The sequence below is a fragment of the Neophocaena asiaeorientalis genome, unplaced genomic scaffold (assembly GCF_003031525.2).
Source record: "Neophocaena asiaeorientalis asiaeorientalis breed wild unplaced genomic scaffold, Neophocaena_asiaeorientalis_V1.1 scaffold79, whole genome shotgun sequence".
NCBI lineage: Eukaryota > Metazoa > Chordata > Mammalia > Artiodactyla > Phocoenidae > Neophocaena > Neophocaena asiaeorientalis.
The window spans coordinates 5,533,292-5,554,882 of NW_020175402.1; the positions used below are offsets into that span (position 1 = coordinate 5,533,292).

Genomic DNA, 21,591 nt, shown 5'->3' on the forward strand with positions numbered 1-21,591 from the left:
AGAAACAGAAAAGTTGGAGTTTTTCCAATCTCTGAGCTCTACCCTCTAGCTTTTCTCCAGACTGGGGTCGAAACGCTGAGGGGGCAGGCCCAGAGCAAGGGTGGAGTCGCAACATTTTAGAGCCTGGGAGCGTGTTTGCAAAAAGAACGTAGAGGGAAACAGAACCCCTCCTTACGAGCCCATTTTCCTCAAACAACTCCCGGCCAAGGAAAACCCTGACCTCTGTAAAAAGCGAACTATCAAGCACTGAAAAAGACCTCAAAACCCTACCCCAGTTCCCCCCACTACTAGAAGCGCCCTGTGCTTCTGCGCGTCCATGCGTGCGTGGGTGGGCGCGCGCGCGCATACGCACAGGCTGATGGGAAGCCGCCTCTCTCCTCTGGGTCTTCCAGTTTCCCGGCGTGCTTCAGGCCCGCCAAATGGGAGGGGGAGAAGCAAGATGGCGGCAGCCGCGAACTCCGGCTCCAGCCTCCCGCTGTTTGACTGCCCGACCTGGTGAGTGGCGGGGTGACCAGCGCTGGAGTGGCCTAGCCTACGCTGGCCAGGGCTGGCTGGGCGGCTCATTTCTCGCAGCGAGCCGAGCGGCCCAAAGATCCTGGGACTGACTGAGGGAGAACTGTCTGTCGGGCCGGGCGGCGTGTGGAGGAACCGGGAACCCGGAGCCCGGGCCCAGGAACTGGGGAAACGCAGAGTTGGGGGCTCTGAGGCGCTCGCTTAGGCAGCCCCTCGGGCAATCAGCTGGTTGCCGGGGCGCTTCGGGGCCTGGACCCCGAACTTACCCCAACTCCTGTCTGGTGCTCTTGTGGAGCATCGTATCTGCCCCCCTGCTCTCTGTCCCGAGCGCGCACGAGCTAGCTTCCCGGCCCCGGCGCCCCGCTCAGAGCCCCGCATCCCGCGGTTGTTGATGCAGCCTGGGTGCGGCACTTGCCTGTCTCTCGCAGACTGGGAGCTCCCTGAGGGCAGGATCGGCTCTGACCTACCCCCAAGCTCGCCTCAGCGACCAGCGCGAAGCCGGGCAGCAGAGGGCATCCTTGCTTGTTAGGATGAACCCCTTTCCTCCTTTCGCAAGTTCTTGGGAATAATGGAATAATTTTAGTCTTTGAGTAGAGTACACGATGAATACATATGAATTGCCTTGCAAGGAGACCCATCCGAGTTGGGGCTATTTCTGCTCATCACAGTGTATTGTTTGTGTTACTCTCTGGCCCCCGTTATATAGAGATCCTCAAAGGCAAGGGCTGCCTAACGCATCTTTATATTCCGAGTTCCTAGGCCTGAGCCTGGCACATAGTAGGAGTTCAGAAAGCATGTTTTAGACATAACTTGGCTTTCCCTGTTTTCCAGACAAAATGGGCTTTTGTCCAATGCACTTGTCTTACTGACAACCTCCATAGAGGAGTTGGGTCAGGATTGTGAGATGACTGTGTTGCATCTTAAGTTAGATGTAAACAGATGCATTTTTGTGTGTGCATATGTAGGGACTCTGGCAAGATTGTTCATCCTTCAAACTTCAAAGGAGCAAACACAGGAAGCAAGTGAATGTGTGGCTATTTTCTGGGTCCCTCTGCACTTTTGTAACACCCAGTTGCTTCAGTCTACAAATTCTGTGTCCATTTTGGCTCCTTGCTGCATTGATTTCAGAAGTTGAGCCAGGACAGTAAACTTATAGTTAGAAGAGACTGTATAAGATCACCTACCTATTTTCTCAGCGTCTGTTAGGCACCAGGCACTGTGTTAGGTGCTTTGACATACATGTATCTCCCTTGGATGGTGTGGTTACAGGAGTGTAGAGAAAAGTTCCCTTACCCATGCCATTGTAGAATGACCTGTTCAAGGTTAACAAATATGTCTTGTATTTATTGGTACCTGGTTTCATGGGCATAGTTTTGGATTGTCTTAGCTCCCTAATTACACTTCTCTGATTTGGACTCAGAGCTCAGGACAGTACCCTCTGCTTATTCTGTGATGAGTCTAGTCTTGATCAGCCCCAGACACCAACTGATTTATTCTGCCTTTATATGGTATTAATTAATGGTAGTGGCAAATCTTAGATTCAGACTCCAAGTGACCAGACAACCCCAGCTATAGTACTTGCAGTCTTTGTGCTGCTTTCTCTCCAAGGTGGATAATCCAGTGCTAAAATATGGGTTTCTTTGGTGCTGCTCTAAATACAGATCCACTAAAATATGTTTCGGAGCAGTTGAATCACTGGGGAAGTAAGTGTCAAATGTAGAAAGGAGCTATAATAACAGTGAAGTAGATGGCATTTCTGCTTGAACGTGAACTAATTATAGGCTAGTAAGAGAGCTACAGTGTTGAATGGGATAATGATTGTAAATAGCATCTACAAACTCATCCTGAAAATGTTTTTTCACACTTATTTTTCAGGGCAGGTAAACCCCCTCCTGGTTTACATCTGGATGTAGTCAAAGGAGACAAGCTAATTGAGGTATGGAAGTACATGTCTTCCCTTTTTTTCCCACCACACTAAAGATTTTTGCCAGTGACTCACTTTTCCACCTCCTCTCCTGTGCTTTGTTTTACAGAAATGCTACTTTCGTTCATCCTGATTTTTTTTTTCTATTAAAAGCACATGGTGATATAACACATTAAAACCATGTATCTCCACAGACACTCAGTTTTTTGTGACTCCTCTCACCTTCCAAATGAAGGGTTTTAATAGATCATGGGCTTGTAGGCCTCAGTCAAACTGGATGCCCTATAACTTGGTGAATTCCTTCTCTCTGAGTATGTGGAGTTGTATGGAAGGTGCGAGATCTGTAGTAATTGAAGCAGAAAGTGAATGATGTAGATTGAATTTAACTTTTAAGTTGCTTTTATGAGATTCAAGCCAAAACTCTTCAGAGAAGATAGTAAACTAAGATACTTGCTCAAAAAAGAGAATGGAAATGGTGACAAAATTCATTCATTCATTCAAAACATTTACTGAGTACTTATTATGTGCCAGTCATTGTGCTCGGCATAGGACTATAGCAGTGAACAGAACAAATGTGGTTCCTGTCCTCAAAGAAATTATCTGATGGGAACAACAGAATCAAACAAAAATTTGCATGATTATAATTGAAATAAGTACTATAAAGGACAAGTTGAGCAGAATTCCAGCTTTTCTACAAGTCTCTAGAATGAAAACCACATAGAACTTCAAGAGAACATGAATTTTGATTAGCTGTTAGGTTGTGTACTTTTAAAAAATCCTTATGTTACATTTATTTACCAAGAGATGGAGATTAAGCCCACTCTGACTGTGGAGTTGTGAGTCTCTGTGTCTTCAACCAATTTTATGTTTGCTTGCTTAGATAGAATTTAAGTTCAAGGCCCTATTATTGAGTGCAGTTATTTTTCTTTGGTATATATAGTAAAAACATTGCACTCCATAATGAAAAGCTATCTTTGAGGTCTCCTGCAGGATATTCTATAACTACAGTGTTTTCACTTTCAGGATGTTGTAGAGATACCCACGTATTTTGCAAAGTATTAAGGCATGAGTTGTGATGAATTCTCTTATTAATTCATCAAGCCCTGAGCCAGTCACTTAGAGCCCCTTTGTCATGTGTTCTTCTGTCTTAAAGATTACAGAGTACCAAGATTATTCAAGGGAATAAGTTAGCTAAAATGTTTTTTGTTTTGTTTTGTTTTGTTACACTGTAGACTGTTCCACACATATAAAATATTGTTGCTAAATAGACATATAGGAGTCTTTTTTTATATATAACCAGAATTTAGTAAATCTTTAGTTTACTACAGGAAGAAACAGACAAGGAGGGCTAGCGTTAATGATAATGTCATATTCCTCTGCGAAATAATTTATACTTTCAAAGCACTCTGACTTGTCAAACATCCTTCTAATTACTGGTTTCCATTAAGTGATAATGTTCTCTGTCAGTGCTCTTAGGTGTGCTGAGTTGCCACAGAACTGTCATGTTACAATACTTAGACATCACTGTATTGTTTCCGAGAGGAGTAGACACGAGATGTGCTTATTTTTTAAGGATTTAGGCAGCACTTGATACTAACCGAGCTATCTGTGTCCTAGCCTTATGTCAGAGGCTTGTGATGTGTTGTGATAGCTGGGTTTAAGAAGTGCAATATTAAAACAAAAGCCATGAGTCTTTTAAGCCCAGTGTGTAAAGATACACTCTGAGTTATAACTCAGAGGCACAACTAAATAATGGTACTAGCCATAGCTAGTTAAGAAATTGTGGCTTAGTGGCTATTGAAAGACCAATGCATTATTTCATTCACTTGGACAGAAGAAGCATATTGTCTAAGAATTCACACATTTTCTTGCTTCTGAGGCATACTTTTTTTTCCCCTACATTTTCACATTTCTATAATTGAGATGCCTTTAATAGTGAATGTATATATTTAATTTGGAGGCCTTTTCTTTTTTTTCCCTTCTAAACACCTAAATCGCTGGTACTGGCAGCTTAGAGTCATAGAAATGTGGTCAATTTTATATTAGAGCCCAAGTGCTGGTGATCTTATGTACTGTTTCTTTAAGTCTAGCCTGTGAACACTTTGGTTAGCAAATTTAAGCTTATGAGGACATAATCTATGTGCACATAAATATGAATGAGAAATGCAGTGAGATTCAACCTGCATAGATATTATCTAGAGAGAATAAGATGCTGAAATTTCAGGGCTCTCTCAGTTCTGAAGCATTGTCTTATTTTTAACCCAAGTCTTAATACTTGGGTCTCAGCAGACATGGGGATGCTTGTGTGACTGAGCTGTCAGGCTGTTGTTGGATCCTGGTGCTCCCTAGCACTAGGGGCCTGGGACAAGCTCTGCCAGCAGCAGGTGGGCACTGCTGGACAGGGTTTCCCAGAGGTGACCCCCATACCTATTTTGAGCCTTAAAGGCTAAGCTGGGAAGGAACTGGGTAAGTGATTGTTTAAAAAACAATTAAGAGTGTGACCCATAGTACTTGTTCACTCCTTAAAATGTTTTTTGCCATATGGTGGATTTTTTGATGCAGGAAGAGTGAAGAAAATATATAATGTAGTGGTTTAAAAAGCTTAGACTCTGAAGTCAGACAAACCTGAAATTTCTAATCCAGTTTATAAATATCTAGCTGTGTGAACTTGCATATATTAATTAATTTCTTTGCGCCTCACTTTTCCTATCTATAAAAATAGGAATAATAGTGCCTGCCTACCTCACAGAGTGGTTGTGAGGATGAAATGACATAGCATAAAACTCAGCATAAAACTCATAGCACATAGGCACATAAGTACTCAGCAGTTGTTAACTGTTATTAGTACGGGAGGTGTATTTCTGGTTTTGTAAGAACACTAAAGCATAGGGGAGAATTGTAGCCCACTGTGGATTCAATGACATAGCCAGGAATGAAATATAAGCCTCTTGATTCCTAGCCTGGTACATCCTAGTTTGACTATACTTCCCTACTCAACTTTGTGCTGTCTTCTCTCAGGGATTTTAGAAGGAGCATAGTGTGAAATCTGAACTAGAGCTTAGTGAGACCTTGTGTTTAAAGGAAAAACAGGGAATTCCCTGGCGGTCCAGTGATTAGGACTCGGCACTTTCACTGCCGAGGGCACTGGTTCAGTCCTTGGTGGGGGAACTAAAATCCCTGCAAGCCATGTGGCACAGCCAAAAAAAACCCCCAGAACTTAAAGGAACAACATAATGTATATGAATGAGGGTTATTCTTCAAGTACTCATATTGTAGACTTTAAGAACTGAAAGCAGTGTTAGCGAAAATTTATCCAGGGTCTTTCATCTATGATGGCCCAGTCTACAACCAGTCTGTGGCAAAGTCTTTACTGATCGTGGGCTAAAAGAAAAATAAAGACAGTGTAGTGAGTTTTTCATAAATTCAGCACAAAGAGTGGTCCTTTATCCCTCTTCTTACTTATTTGTTAAAATGACCTATCTTTCATAAAATGATTATAATACTGATTGGTGACAATTAAAAAAATAGTTCTCATATGGCAAAAGAAAAGTTAACAATACTATGTCAGCCCCTACAATTTTTAAAATAATAGATTGTTGGTCTGCGAAATCCTCTTTTCTGCTATTATATTGGGGCCTTATACAGTTTTGTTTTTTCCAGTACCACAGCAGTGGCTAGAAACATTTTGGAGCTCTTCTCAGAATTGTTTCAGACCCATGGCACTGTTGTTTAGAATGTTAGCATTGCAGGTCATTTCACACCTGAGTTTAAACCCCAAATCTGCTACTTAACCAGCTGGACTGTCTTGGATACGTGGCTTCATCTCTCTGAATCTATTTTCTTATGTTTAACGGTAAAGGTGATACTTGGTTCACAGAGTTGTTTTGAGGATTAGATGACATAATACTTAAAAATGCCTAGCAATAATAGTTCTTCAATAAATGTTTAATCCCTACGTCCCCTTCCCCCAAACCTGGAAAATCTTTGCCCTGTGAGGTTGTTCCATATTTGGACACAGCAAATACTCATTTAGAGTTAACTTTGAGTAATGCTTTTTTGTGGGCAAAATGAAATGGGACAATAAAGTTAGATTTAGAGGCTCATACAATGATGTCTAATGTAATTCTAGTTTCTAAAGAGGGTTCCAGAAATACTCTGGGTCTCTGGCAGCATGATTAGAATATAGATAGGTGTTTATATCCCCTTCCTTTTTGAACCAATTGATAATCTTCATTTGAATATATATTTTTCTGAAAAGCGGTCTTATTACTTTATAGGCATGCTTTGTGTTTCCTGCTTGACCTAAAATTAAGATTCAGTGAAATCTTAAATTTCCAATGGTCAGAAGACAACCACTCGTGCATGCCATTTACATCTAATACGATTAGGAAAGTTCTTTTCATATCAACACTAAACATTTGACCACTACATTTGGGGAGATTAATTGCCAACCATCCCCCAATGTTAGTAAATTATTCTGAGCTCTTTATCTTGAAGAATAATAGTAAATATAAATATTTCCCTTGACAAGGAATTTTATCTTAAGATGCTCTACTTAGTTTATTGGAAGAATTTTTGCTAAACCCTGTTGAAACAAGCTTTAAGTAATATTTAATTTAATTTATTTAGAAACTGATCATTGATGAGAAGAAGTATTACTTATTTGGGAGAAACCCTGATTTGTGTGACTTTACCATTGACCACCAGTCTTGCTCTCGGGTCCACGCTGCCTTGGTCTACCATAAGCATCTGAAGAGAGTTTTCCTAATAGATCTCAACAGTAGTAAGTAACTCATATCCCATCCTATTTCACACATTGTCTTTTGGGCAGTGTGAAAATGCTCTTTGGGTTCTTCAGTTTTGAAATTGTGTTTTGTTGCTCATCAAGGAAGTTTATGTTTGGTTTTTAAATTAGTTTTTCTCCATTCCTGTGATATTTCCTATTTTACTGGAATAATTGATGACTGGAGAGAGAAGAGGGTTTTGGGGAGCACTTTCCTGAAGAGAGCAATAGGTATATACAGAGAACAAAAAAAGCATCCAGGAACTAAGGAATGTGTTTATAGGCCCATGATAGATTGTGGTCCAATTTAAGCAGAAGCTGTGATTAGCTCCATTAATGTAGTAGAGTTGTAGTACAGCTCTTTAAAAAAAAAAAAAAAACTTGTTTTGACCAAAAGTTAATTTTTTATAATGGGCTCTTTATCCCAGCTACATTTTGCTGTGATATTAATAATATCAATTTTAATTCTATGAGCACACTCCAACTAATAAGATTTTCAAGTTTGTCAAAGATAATCCCAGAAATGCGGTTGAGACTTGACTGCATGGGGCCTTGAAATTTGTTCATTTTTGCCTATGTATAAATTACAGCTTGAAATGTAAAGGATCTGCTTCCTGGGTTGATCGTGTTTTACTCCTTTCCCCGCTCCCCATACACACGCACACATCACCCCAGTATGCTTATATAATGGTTTTGGAGAGCCTTGTCTCATAAGTACTTACTTGCAAATTTATCTCATCTTTTCTCTCCATTTCATAATATGCAGAATGCAGACATGGAAAGATATCCAGACTCTCCAGTAGGATTGTGGCTTGCCTTGCCATTGATATTGCACCTGTTTCAGCCAACCTCATTTCTTATCCTGGGGAAACCCCAAGCATAACTGCCACCAGGCCAGCAATTTCTATGTTCCTTAGACTTGGGGCTGGAGAGGTCAGACCATAGCAATTCCTGTCTCCTGCCTTAGCGGGCATGCCTATTGCTGGGTTGGAACCATTCCTGCTGGACCCAGAATGGAGCCAAGCCTGTCTGGCAGCAGAGAACAAGCAGTGGTATTTGTTATGTGGGGTAACAGCAGGTCTGAAGATGTGTAAGAAATCCACTGAAGAGATTCAAGATTCAGTGAAGGAGTTTCCTTTTCATTGTGACCCATGACAAGGGATGCAAAGTGGACCCAGAGCCATTTCCATTTTAAAAAGCAAAACTGATGTGCTGGCAGGAGCTACTCTCCCTTCTACAACTCAGGTTTGTTTGTTTGTTTGTTTGTTTGTTTTCCTCTCTTACATTTCTGATTTGGTTATTCCCAGCACACGGCACTTTCTTGGGTCACATTCGGTTGGAGCCTCACAAGCCTCAGCAAATTCCCATCGATTCCACGGTCTCATTTGGTGCATCCACAAGGGCATACACTCTGCGTGAGAAGCCTCAGACATTGCCATCGGCTGTGAAAGGAGATGAGAAGATGGGTGGAGAGGATGATGAACTCAAGGGCTTACTGGGGCTTCCAGAGGAGGAAACAGAGCTTGATGTAATTCCATTGTCTATGTCATTGTTATGTCTTTTGGGACGCTGGCTTTTGCAGTGTGTAGCTGTTCCGTGTAGTGTGAAATGCCAGTAACTTAGCAACTGGAGGTTTTCTTGAGCCCAGTGATAAGCTTTTGCCACTTTGGCAGTGTGGTGTGGCCCTTGGAGAGCTGCACTGTGTGGGTTTGGTTATGTATAACCAGGGCTAACTAGGAGACTGGGTCTCCTGCCAGTAGACCCTTATGGTTGTCTTGTGCAGTTTCAGTGGATGTTAGAAGCCAAGGCTGGGAGTTACATTTCTCTAGAGCTGCACTGTCCAATGCAGTAGCCACTAACCACATTCCAAGTACTCAGTAATCACATGTGGCTGGTGACTAACCATATTGAATAGCATTGATAGAAAACATTTCTATCATCCAGAAAGTTTGTTTGAACAACACTAGCTTACAGAGATTGAAGCTTTCATTCATTTATGTAGCTGTTTTTGATATTGTCCAGTCAGCCCAAGAATCTTCTGAGTAGAACTAGATTACTTTTGCTTTGGGCCTGGCTGCCCTGAAGGCCATGAATTTTACAAGATTTAATTTTAATGTGCTAAGGTTTTCTTTTCTAGAGCTGACCCCAGTAGTTTGTGATGTAGCTTTTGTCTTCACATGTCTATCACTGCATTGGTGTGACTGGTCTATCCAGGTAGATCAAACGCCAGCCTGTCCTTAACCACCCACATGCATTTACTATTCTTGTATACCGAGACAGTTTCCCAGCCCTTAGGAAGAAAAGCACAGTAGCAGTCTTACAACTTAGAAGTTATTTTGTTCTAAAGAAGTAGCCTCATAGCCAGGGACCTGGTTGGTAGTCACTCTTGCACATTCTCTTCCAGGCTGCTTCCATGCCTTCCTGTCTTTTAGTTCAGTATGTTAGGTCATCTCTGGGTCCTTGTTCTCAAGACATTTGGGATGTCTCAAACTGCAGTACAGATTGGAATAAGTCCAGGTGATTGGGAAGAGGCAGGCAGCAGTGATGAGGCCAAGTTAATCACTGAGATGGATAGATAGTTATGAGTAGAAATGGGGCCAGATGAAGGGATGGGGAGTGACAAAACATTAATGCCAGATATTCAGTGCACTGGTAACGTCCTTACAAGTTTTAAAGGAGAGAGCTACTGGGAAAGAAGCTGTCAATTGTCCTTTCTCGTCTCTGTTACTTAAAAACAATTCTTGGATTTCTTCCCAGTTGTATTCCTTTAATTCTCAGCATGAAGACATGATAAACTTTATTCAAAAAAACCCAAAACCTCAACTCAAGGGTTTTTGCACAGATGACCTGTCTTCAGCTCAAGGTCCTTCACTCCCTTTTGAATATCACTGCTGCACTAGTCAATGAAGATGTTCCACATTCTGTCAAATTGAGGCTTGCTGGTATTAGCTGTCTAGGGACGGTAATGAATCTTTTCTGAATGCAGAAAAGAATCTCATCTGTGTGGAGAGGTCAAGGTTAGCTCCTAATACCTTTCTGCCCTTTATTTGGTAATATTCTCCTTCAAATTCCTTGTGTACTTATTCCTGTCTTTCCTGTGTGAACCCTGTCCCAGAACCTGACGGAGTTCAACACTGCCCACAACAAGCGCATTTCCACTCTCACCATTGAGGAGGGGAATCTGGACATTCAGAGACCAAAGAGGAAGAGGAAGAACTCACGGGTGACCTTTAGTGAGGATGATGAGATCATCAACCCAGGTGAGGTATTTCCTAGTTTTTTCTGATGAAAAAGCTGTGGTGTCAGAGTAGAGTACACAACCTGTAGGTCAGTTGTAATGTTTCTGTACAAGGTTTAGGATAACAGGTGCTATGTTGAGGGGAGATATTTTTGTACAGAACAGGCATACCTTGGAGATATTGTGGGTTCAGTTCAAGCATTGCAATAAGGCAAGTCACATGAATTTTTTAGTTTCCCAGTACATGTAAAAGTTACGTTTACACAACTTCAGTCTGTTAAGTGTGCAATAGCATTATGTCTAAAAAAGACAATGTACGTACCTTAATTAAAAAATACTTTATTGCTAAAAGATGCTAACCATGCTAGTCTGAGCCTTCAGTGAGTTGTAATCTTTTTGCAATAGTAACAACAAAGATTGCTGATCACAGAGCACTGTTAGAACTGTAGTAATAATGGAAACGTTTTAAATATTGTGAGAGTTACAGAAATGTAACACAGAGACACGAAGTGAGTGAATGCTGTTGGGAAAATGGCACTGATAGACTTGCTTGATGCAGGGTTTCCACAAACCTTCAATTTATAAAAAACTCAGTATATGTGAAGTGCAGTAAAACAAGGGGTATGCCTGTACATTGATGGAGTGCCCTGAAACTCAAGCATTATCCAGTTGCAGTGTGAAAGAAGTAGATGAAGGAAGGCTGTAATTCTCCTTTGCTGATCCAGGTATAGTGGAGTTTAAGTATAGGTCAGAGCAGACACTATTGTCATGGGGTTCCATGTATGATTGGTAACTCTAAGATTGGAGAACTTTCTGCTACTATTAATCGCATTGAAGACTTACCTCTGTAAGGTCGTAATTTATAGATAGTTTGTATGGAAACGTCAGCAAGATGAGAGCATCAGTTTCTGGGAAGGCCATTGAGTTTACCCATTTGTTCCATCATTCAACATTCATTTATTGGGCTCATGTTATATCTCAAGTACTCTGGGAGGTGGATGGCATGGAGCTGGGAGGTGCAGTTTATACAGTGAAGATGGAATTGGGATTCCAAAAATCTTGTTTGAAAATAAACCTTCATGGATGGAAACAAGGATCCCAGACTAACAAGTTGCTTTTATATCCCAAATTGAAATGCAGTGAGAATAACTTTCAAGTCCTGCATTTAGTTTCAGAATGTCAATTATTTAAATGGAGAAAATCTGCTCCAGTGACAGCTCATGTTAAAAAAAAGGTATAAGAATTTTAGTTAGTTAAAAATGCAGTCTGAGTCATCAGGTGGATATGGAAACTAATCAAGTACAGTTTAAAATTGCATTAATAGAATAATGGGGGACAGTAACCTGGTGGCCTGTGTTCCTGAGCAGAACTCACCCAAATGTGTTACTAAATGCAAGCATGGCCTTAAGTACTAAATGTGTTACGTAGTCTTGAGGGAAGGAGGAGACTCCCAGCTATGGAAAGTGGTCCCTAAATGCTGGGAACTGTACATGAGGGAGAGTAGATTGGAGGGAGGCACCCTGAGGTGAATGTTTGCAAGGCTGACCTTCGGGAGGATGGAGTAGGCGAAACCAGAGCCTGTGAGTAGCAAGTATTTGGCTCAGCATGAAAAGCAACAACAAATCCTTCTTATATTTAGAAGAAGAATTAAAAGAATTCCTGTGAAAGAGATTGGGGCATTCATTCTAGTGACTTTTGTTCACTTTTTGATGATGTGTGAAGTGGAATGAATTGCTTCTCAAGGTACTGAATGCCCAAGGGAAATGTTTGAGCAGGAACTGGATGACTAATCTGGGAAGTTTATTTCTGAGTGCCAGATAAGAGTTTCTAGGGGTTGGACCTAGGCATTTGTAGTTTTAATAAGCTCCTGTTTGTACTGATGAACAGCCAGCAGTTTGGGAATCACTGAACTAGATAATTTGTTAAGTCTCTTTCAGGACTCGGGGTCTGATATGTTCTGTTTTTCTCCTTGAAAATTATTGTGGGACTTCCTGGCGATTCAGTGATTAAAACTCTGCTCTCCCTGGTTGGGGAACGAAGATCTCACATGCCGCACGGCATGCCCAAAAAAAAGAAAAAGGAAAAAAAAGAAAATTATTGTCCTGCAGCTTTATTAAGGCAGTACGTTCAGACAGAGTATGGCATAGTGTTTAAGAGCGTGGGCTCTGATCAGAGGGCCTAGGTATGAAATCCACCTCTCCGCTTAGTAGCTCTTTGACCCTGGCCAGTGACATGACTACTGGTCTCAGGATTGGTGGGGAGATTAAATGATTAATATATGTGAAAATACCTCATATCTGTGCTTGGCACTCAGTAGCCCTTGATAAGTGTTAGCCATTGTCCTCATCATCATCTGCCACCCCTTCTGCCTTTACCTATGCAGACTTTCCTATACTAGAGGTGGACTTAGCAAGAAACTTCTCGGTCGATCTTCCAGGAGCAGAGATTGCCTGCAATGGGCAGACCCCCTCTCTAGGAGTCGAATGGCTAGAGAATGAGGAGAGGGTGAGAGGCCTGAGCACCATTCAGCCAGCACAGGACAGGGTCCCCCAGATGGCTTAGCCGCCACTTCTGCAGGCCTCTTGTGTTTGTGGGCCATATACCCCGTTAGCCATGCCTCTTGGGCTCCAGTTGCTCTTGCACTTGATTTAGCTTTCCTGAAGGGATGATTGGAGCAGGGCTGTTACGGTAATGAGAGAGAAAATAAGGGTGCCTTTTTTAGAGACCTCTCCTTCCTGATGAGTCTGGATATCTTTTCCTCTTTCTTCTTCCATATAGAAGCTATTCATTCATTGAACATCGATTGTTTGTGAAAATAATTCCAGGGTATATTCCTTAGAGGCATCCTAATATGTGAAAAGCCAGACTTAAAACAAATAAACCAGGGACTAATTATTCAAATTAAATAAGGAATCTTTGTATTCCAAAGGGACTCACAAGAGTGTTTCTTTAAATAGCAAGTGCCCTCAACACATTAAAATAAGGTGTACAACATCTATTAGGGAAACAACTCCTTTCCTACCACTATATTAAGATAAAAGGGCCCTGGAGTAGTTTTTTCTAGTAATGATAATAAGTCTATGCTTGCCTGTTTCCCCACACTCAGTCTTCAGTGAGAAAACTGTTCGTTCTAGGTGATCCAGCCCAATCTCCCCTCTGTGCTCCAAGAAAACTATTTTTGCACCACTCTTCAAGCACCTCCATTGTATTCTAGCCTGTCTGGCTTTACAACTGTGAACTCCTTACAGGCAGGACGGTGTCTTGTTCTTTATTTCCATGCCTGATGTCCAATAAATGAGAGACTGACTGACTACAAGCATGTCCCTTACTTGGTCTTAGTGCATTCTTCTGACACAGTGACTGAATGAAGCTAGAAGCTTCGTAGGGTGCAATAGTGTGTATAAGCTGTGAAAAGGGAGCTGCTGTCCCACCCTGCCTGGACAGGGGCTTCAGATCCTTTAGTGAGTCTTAATTGTACAGGCATACCTTGGAGGAATTGTGGGTTTGGTTCCAGACCACTTCAGTAAAGTGAATATCAAAGCTAGTCACACATATTTGTTTGGTTTGTCAGTGCATATAAAAGTTATGTTTACATTATATTGTAAACTGTTAAGTGTGCAGTAGCATTATGTCTACAAAAGCAATGTACTTGTTTCTTTACAATGCCTTAATTACAAAATACTTTATTGCTAAAAAATGCTAACCATCATCTGACAATGCACGGTTGCCACCAACCTTCAATTTGTTGTTGTTTTTTTTTAAAAAAAAAACAATATCTGCAAAGCACAGTAAAATGAAACTCAGTAAAACAAGGTATGCCTGTATACAGTTGTTCAGGTTGAAAGGCGAAGTTAAGCTAGAAGCCTTGGGTCTGAATCCTAATTCTGTTATTTGCTAATGAGCGGGTGTTAGCAAGGTATGTGGTGTGTGACCTCTTTTTATCACTAACATGAGATTATTGATGTCTTCCCTCAAAAGAGGGAGGTATGTGGAATGGGAAAGAACCTGGGGAAGCCAGTGTAGCACATAGTCCAGAGCACAGGCCTGTTTCTGGCTGCTTAGATTTATATCCTGGCTCCTCTCCAGCAAGGTGACTGGGCCGGTCACTTTCCTTCTCCAAGCCTGAGTTTGTTTTCTCATCTATTAAATGTTTATTGTAGTGGTACTTACCTCGTAGGGTTGTTGTGAGGATTTAACACAGTACCCAGTAAACACTTGAAGTGTTAGCTGTATTTTACTGTTTTAATATGAATTATTGTGATTGCTTTATTCGCATTGAGCCCTATAACCTTAATCCTCCCAGTTGATTACTGAACTAACCCTGCCCTCGTGTGTTTTTGCAGAGGATGTGGATCCCTCAGTTGGTCGCTTCCGGAACATGGTGCAGACTGCAGTGGTCCCAGTCAAGGTAGGAAGCATGTTATGACAGTATTTGAAATGTCATACAGTCTGGTTTAAAAACCCACTCTTTTATATGTAGGTAAGTGTTAAGTGTGTGCTTAATTTTAAAACATTCTTTGCTCCTTTCCCATTTTTCATACTGTGGAAATCCATTTACCCCATCTGTGTGCAGGGATCCTGGAGTGCCATAGAGAGGCTGCAGGTGACCAGCTAGCTTGATCCTGCATGTAAATTATGGTGTGTTGTGGGTCTGTAAATTTACCTCCCAGTAGGGTGCAGAGAGACCCACCTTTCTTTAACCTTCCTTTCTTGACTCAAAGTAAGCTATTAGGCAAAGAAGAGACATTGTTGCATTTCTGCATGGCACCTCTGGCCTTTACCACATCTTTATTTTGTGAATGGGGATGGCACAGATAGGAAAGCCAGCCCACATTGGATTAGGTTTAAAGAGCTGAAGAACCAAGAGGTGGAAGTTACAGAGGTGTTCTGATTGCTCAACATGTGGAGAACCACCTGCCAGCTAGGGCTCCAAAAGGGAGCAAATGGCCCCTGGAAGTAGATCCCTATTAGTAGAGGTATTCAAAATGTGATTGGAAGATGCTGGTCAGAGATGCTATAGGGAGTTTTATTTTTTTTTAAATCTTTAGAATATATTAGAATAGATTGATAAAATGTGTCAAGTTCATGCAAAAGGAGTAGAGGGGTGAGGGAGGATCTTTCATTGAACTTTAGTCCAGTGTGAAAAAGTATAAGGTGAAATTTTTCCATACAACTCCATAGTATTTGTGTCACATTTCCCCTTGGGCACTTTTTTTTCTTCACCCTTTGGAATTTTCTGTTGTCTTTAAAGTATAATTTGAATTTTGACAGATATATACACCTGGGTAACCACGACCATAATCAAAATACAGATTTCCATCACCCCAGAAAATTCCCCTTTGTCCCTTTGCTGTCAGTTTCCTCCCACTCCCAGGCAACCAGTAAGCTGCTTTCAGTCACTACAGATTTGTTCTGCTCTCAGATTAATGTTGCAAAATTAGGTGCCCAACAGGAAGATACTTTTTCTTTTCCCCCCAAAAAAGAAAAATTGAAATACTGACTCCATCTATTATCACCTCTGATTCCTGAAAGGGCATTTTAATGATGAAAACAAGAGGGAGGAGTATGACCTTTAAAGAATGGTCACTTAAACTGGATGTCTTACTTTATGAAAAGTTCACACACTAGCCTCATTTTTCTCAGTTTGACGTAGGATGGTGACCACTTTGTGTGGGGCAGTGTTTGGGAGCCGTGATGTTAGATGACCACTGTAAGGTCTCTTCAAACCCTGAGATTTCAGCACAGTGAGATGGGTTGTTTAAGAAACAAAACAAGTTAGAGGTTTAGGGGCCTTCCCCAGTTTTTCGAGGACTGCAATAGAACAGGCTAACAGCACTCTTGTGTCTCACTTCTTGTCTTCTCTATAAACCACAGAAGAAGCGGGTGGAGGGCCCTGGCTCCCTGGGCCTGGAGGAATCAGGGAACAGACGCATGCAGAACTTTGCATTCAGTGGAGGACTCTATGGGGGCCTGCCCCCCACGCACAGTGAAGCCGGCTCCCAGCCGCATGGCATCCACGGGACAGCACTCATCGGTGGCTTGCCCATGCCATACCCAAACCTCGCTCCTGACGTGGACTTGACTCCCGTCGTGCCGTCAGCAGTGACCATGAACCCTGCACCAAACCCTGCTGTCTATAACCCTGAAGCTGTCAACGAACCCAAGAAGAAAAAATATGCGAAAGAGGCTTGGCCGGGCAAGAAGCCCACACCTTCCTTACTGATTTGATATTTTTGGTAATGGAGGAGGGTGGGATTGGGTGGGAACAGGGTGGAAGGGTGATGGGGGAGCTAATGAATTAGGGAGAAAAACTTTCCATGTGTGCAGTATCGTCTTTCAGAATGTCTCCTGGGGTCCTAACCATGTAATATTAAAACTGGGGGTGGGGTTGAAGTATCCCAGAAAGACCTGTCTTCAGAACACTTTCATTGAAGAGAAATGTTTCATACATCCTTTTAAATAGACTGCCCTGGCTCTTTTCCTCTCTTTCCATTATCTCCTTTTTTCTTTTCTCCCTCTTTCTAGGATCACTTTTTAAAAAATCATTTACCCCAGGGAGAGACTCCAGGCCCTCAGGTTGAATGCAGAGCTGTGGAGGTGACAGTAGCATTGCCAGCTTTGTGGGTTTAGCAGCCTGATTTATATTTACTATCCTGCAAGTCCCAGGTAGCAGAAGGGTTGCCACGGATTCCAGGTTAACAAGAGGGTTTAGAATGCTTCAGTTAAGCTAAGGTTTAAAACAACTCAGAAGTTTTCCTCGGTCGGTGGTTTTGAGGTCCAGTAGTTAGGCTTTTCTCTTTTGTCCTTTCTGTTAGAATGAGAACATTTTGATTTTTCTTCATCTGTGACCAGTGCCATAGACACAGGTTGATAGTTTTAAACTTACAGTATTGTTTGAACTTTACCTGTTTTTCTTGTCAAACCTGAGTACTCTACTTGCTGAAGTTTCTCATTTGATTCCAGAGTACTGTCCTCTACTCTCTAAGGCATTACTTTCCTTTTCAAGTGTGTTATGAAGGCAATATAAAGGATATGACCAGTTAGAGCAATTTCAATTAAAAAGGAAAAGATTTTACTTTGAAGTAACCGATATCTCGAAGAGGACATTTTCAGATGTTGATTTGGAGGCTCTTTCCCCCCCTTGACTGAGAGCTCTCGTTGTCCAGAGCTCCAAGACTAGACCTGGTTAACAAACATAGGAGACGAAGGTAGGACACATTGATGTGAGCTTTGTACAGAGATTTGTACATTTGTGTAATAGGCCTTTTCACGCTTTATGTGTAGCTTTTTACCTGTAACCTTTATTACATTGTAAATTAAACGTAACTTTTGTCATTCGGGTGCAGTCTGTGATTCAGTTGCCATCACCTATTTCTACTGCCATTAGGGAATTTTTGTCAATACAGCTGTCAGGCTTGGGAGGTGATGCTCTGTCCCCATTTTATTACTACAAATAAAGATGCCCCCTGATGAACGTGGAAATTCTAATTAGAGATTCCAGTCCCCAGACTGAAGCCTCAGCGAGCAAAGTGGGTTAAGAAGTGCTTGCTGCCCTTCATCAGGAGGCAGAGCCGCAGGTCTGACGAGGAAGACTGGGCTTTGGGGCCCTTGTCCTGGGTGTAACCATTGCCCTCTGGTTACAGCTGCCTGCATTTGCGCTATAGCTCAGGAGGCACAGGAGTGAAAGGAAGCTAAAAATGAGTACATTTAGAAGGGATTTCAGCCAGAGTTTGGGTTGGATGGGTGTGTCTTGCATACTAGAACCTCGTGTGCAGGAAGTGCATTTGTGTGTGGTGAGACTTAATATATGTGGCTTTGTGGTGAAAATGCCAACTAGGTTCCAAATCCCTTAGATTGAGAGTGTGGACTCACGGCAGGAGCAGCCTGTTAAAGAACAGAGATCTGTAAAATCACAGACAAGTTAACTTCTCCACTGGCCTCCGTAACAGTGAGTGTCCTCGTCTTCATGAGGGTGCCTTCCTCTCATCACAGCGAAGGTTACTGTTAGTGCTGGTTAACTGTCACTCGTTGAGCACCTGCCTACTGTGCCAGCCATCTACAAGCATGTCATTTAATTTTCATAGCCCTAAGAGGAATACTGTTTTTATCCCCATTTTACAGATTAAAAAACAGGCTCAGAGCTAAAGTAAACTTCCTTATGATTTCATGTAGTAAAGTCAGGATTTAAACTGTAGCCTGAATCCAGAGCCTGAGCACAGGTTTACACGGCCTCCGGGATGAGTTAAGGGGAAGGATGTGCCGGTCTTTAGGTGGCTCGTCATTGTGCTCCGTAGACTGGAGCTAGGTGTTCGTTCTGAAGTTTGAAAAGAGTATTTTTGGGACTTCCCTGGTGGCACAGTGGTTAAGAATCCGCCTACCAATGCAGGGGACACGGGTTCGAGCCCTGATCCGAGCCCTGGTCCAGGAAGATCCCACATGCCGCGGAGCAACTAAGCCCGTGTGCCACAACTACTGAGCCTGCGTGTCACAACTACTGAAGCCTGCGCGCCTAGAGCCTGTGCTCCTCAACAAGAGAAGCCACCACAATGAGAAGCCCACACACCACAACTAGAGAAAGCCCGCGCAAAGCAACGAAGACTCAACGCAGCCAAAGATGAATAAATAAGTAAATAATTTTTTTTAAGAAGGGGAAAAAAAGGTTTTTTTTCCAAACTGGACAACTTACTAGAAGGTATAATAAGGGATTTAGGTCTAGTTTAGATAATAAAATAAATCCTTCCTGGTGAGAAAGAATAAAATCCTTCCTGGTGAGAGATGTCATGCATTATTCGGTTTCAGAATTTGAGTTGCAGAGTAAAACGAATTGGTGTCTCAAAGAAGGCTCAACAGAGAATATCCAAGCCTACAAAGCTCTGTCTTTCTCTTCAAAGGTCCATTTGCCTTTAGTGGAAGCAGGACTGGCTGAATTTGGTGGTTACACAGCATACGGAGGCATGTGTGTATGGAAACCTGGCTTTCCTGGCACCAGATTTCTGATTTATTCCAATCATGTTTTAGTGCCCCTCAAAGATGAACACTGCAGGAAGGGGCTCAGCTGCCTCTCGCCCCTAATGTAGCTCTAGACGATGACTGGGTAGGTAAGCCCCCGCTCTTCACCACCAGGATCAGCAAATGGTCTCTATCGCTCAGGTGAGCACAGTGCTGCTGAGGGATGCAGGGATGAGAAGCAACTGTTGGTTTCCCCAGAGTCCTATGCCCCTAATAGACCACCTGCTAAGGAGGGAGGGGATGACTCTTCCCCTCCCCAGGGTGGGAGAGAGTGATGAAGCCCATGGAGAAGGACCTATTGACAGAAAGCAATAGGTGATCACAGCTCAAGCTGTTTGGTGACTGCTTGCCTGAAATATGCTCATCATCATCAACTCAGAATTTTGGAGTCTAGAAGGGTTTGTAAGATCCTGCCTGGATCCCTCATTTTGCTTGTAAGCAAACCATGGCAGCGGGGACTTACTTCTACTTCTTTCAACTAATATGGATTGAACATGTGTGAGTAGAGATGAGTGAAACCCGGGGTGTCAGGGAGGCTTCTAGGGAGATGATGTTTGAGCTGAGCATTGAAGATCAAGGAGGGATTTGCTGCGTGAAGGACTGTGGGCCATGGTTCTCCAGGCAGAAGAACCAGTGTGAGAGAGGCATGGAAGGAGGACGAGGGGATGGCTGGGGGGTGGCATGAGGGAGGAATCAGAAAGGCAGAGTCCAGGTCCCACACGGTGAGCTCTGCTGGGGAATTTGAATCTACCAGGGAGCCAATGAAGGATTTGTTTTCCTTACTTAAAAAAATTAATGTATACAGACATTCTTATACAGCAATATTGGAAACTCCAGAGACATATACCTCACACAGACACGCACCCTCCTCACCCAGAGTGGGGAGACTTCCTCGGGGAGATTTCAGGCAGGGCAGCAACGGATCGGATTCAGATGCTAGAAAGTCCCTCTGGCAGCAGACGAATGAGGCAGTCCCTGACCTCAGGTGAGTCTCGAAGCAGGGGAGACAGGTGTTCTAGTGTACTCTCTCACACAGTTTAGCAAACCTAGAGGTAAGTCCAGATGTAGAGAGAATACGGAAATGAAAGTTCCTTAGTAGTTCTATCTGTGAGGGGGAGGGGTGCTAAGAGGAGAGGGTCATGGAAAGCTTCAGACCTTTGATGTTTCCAAATGGCGGAGGTGGGGGCACTCCAAGCAAGGGCAGCTGCAGGAGTAAAGGGGGTTAGGGTGGATTAAAGGCCCTGGCGATGTTGTTGGGGGTGGTAAGAAGGCTGGAGTGCTCACCTACCGAATTTGGGTAGTATCTGTAGCCATGGAATGAAATTGCTGGAGGAATTGTATGTGGAGGCTTCTACCTCTGAAGTGGGGTAGAGGTGCAGTTCCAGAGTCAGCCAGCAGGCAGGGCCCTGCTCCCATCTTGCAGCTGCCGTAGGAGCCAGTGTGAAGACCCAGGGTTGTGGGTGGCAGAAGATAGGAAGGGAAAGCATCTGGCTCCTTGTCAGGCACCCTGATGGCACTTTACGTGTTTTACCTCCCTAAATTCTCCCAACAGCCCCGAGAGGAGGTTGGTGGAGTCCGACTTTATACCTGGAGAACTTGAGGCTCACAGAGTGCATAGCGGGCAAGCGATAAACCAGCAGTTTGAACCTGGACCTGCTGTTTAGGATGACGAAAAACACAAGGGAGCTCCTGACTCAGGTTGCTGTCCCTGCCTGTGCCTGGGGTCTGTGAGAGACTCTGGATTTTGGTCCCTTTCTGATTTTTCTCTTTCTCAGTGTCCTACCCCTTCCGTCTCCATCTCTGGTCCCTTTTGGGGTCCATGGAGCTCCAAGTGCTGTCTCCATACCTGGACCAGGCTGGGTGACTGAAGCCCCCTCCAGACACTATTGCACTCATGGCCTGGGGACAAGGTTACTAACAGGAAGTGCAGGTGAGATGTGGAGAGAGGCTCTCAGGAGAGAACCTCTGATGACCAAGTCCCCCAGCCTGCCTGCCTCGGCCTCCCCTCCACCCCCACCATTACCACGGTATTCCTCCATAGCCAGGCCGCCACTTGGGCCTGGAGTCTGTTTTTCTGCGGTTATGCCCTCTCCAACTGACACCATCAAGACAGTCTCTCCTCCA

General features: G+C 43.1%; 1 protein-coding gene and 1 non-coding gene across 2 annotated transcripts; both read left to right on the forward strand.

Moving 5' to 3' along the window:
- The first annotated feature begins 358 nt into the window (after positions 1-358).
- Positions 359-17,793, forward strand: PPP1R8 (protein phosphatase 1 regulatory subunit 8). The gene is made up of 7 exons (XM_024766912.1): positions 359-495; positions 2,389-2,449; positions 7,067-7,220; positions 8,528-8,748; positions 10,336-10,480; positions 14,802-14,866; positions 16,333-17,793. Exons 1-7 carry the CDS (start codon positions 359-361, stop codon positions 16,684-16,686), a joined length of 1,137 nt encoding a protein of 378 aa, XP_024622680.1. The 3' UTR covers positions 16,687-17,793.
- Positions 4,019-4,184, forward strand: LOC112414463 (small Cajal body-specific RNA 1). The gene has a single exon (XR_003006157.1).
- Positions 17,794-21,591: the final 3,798 nt, after the last annotated feature.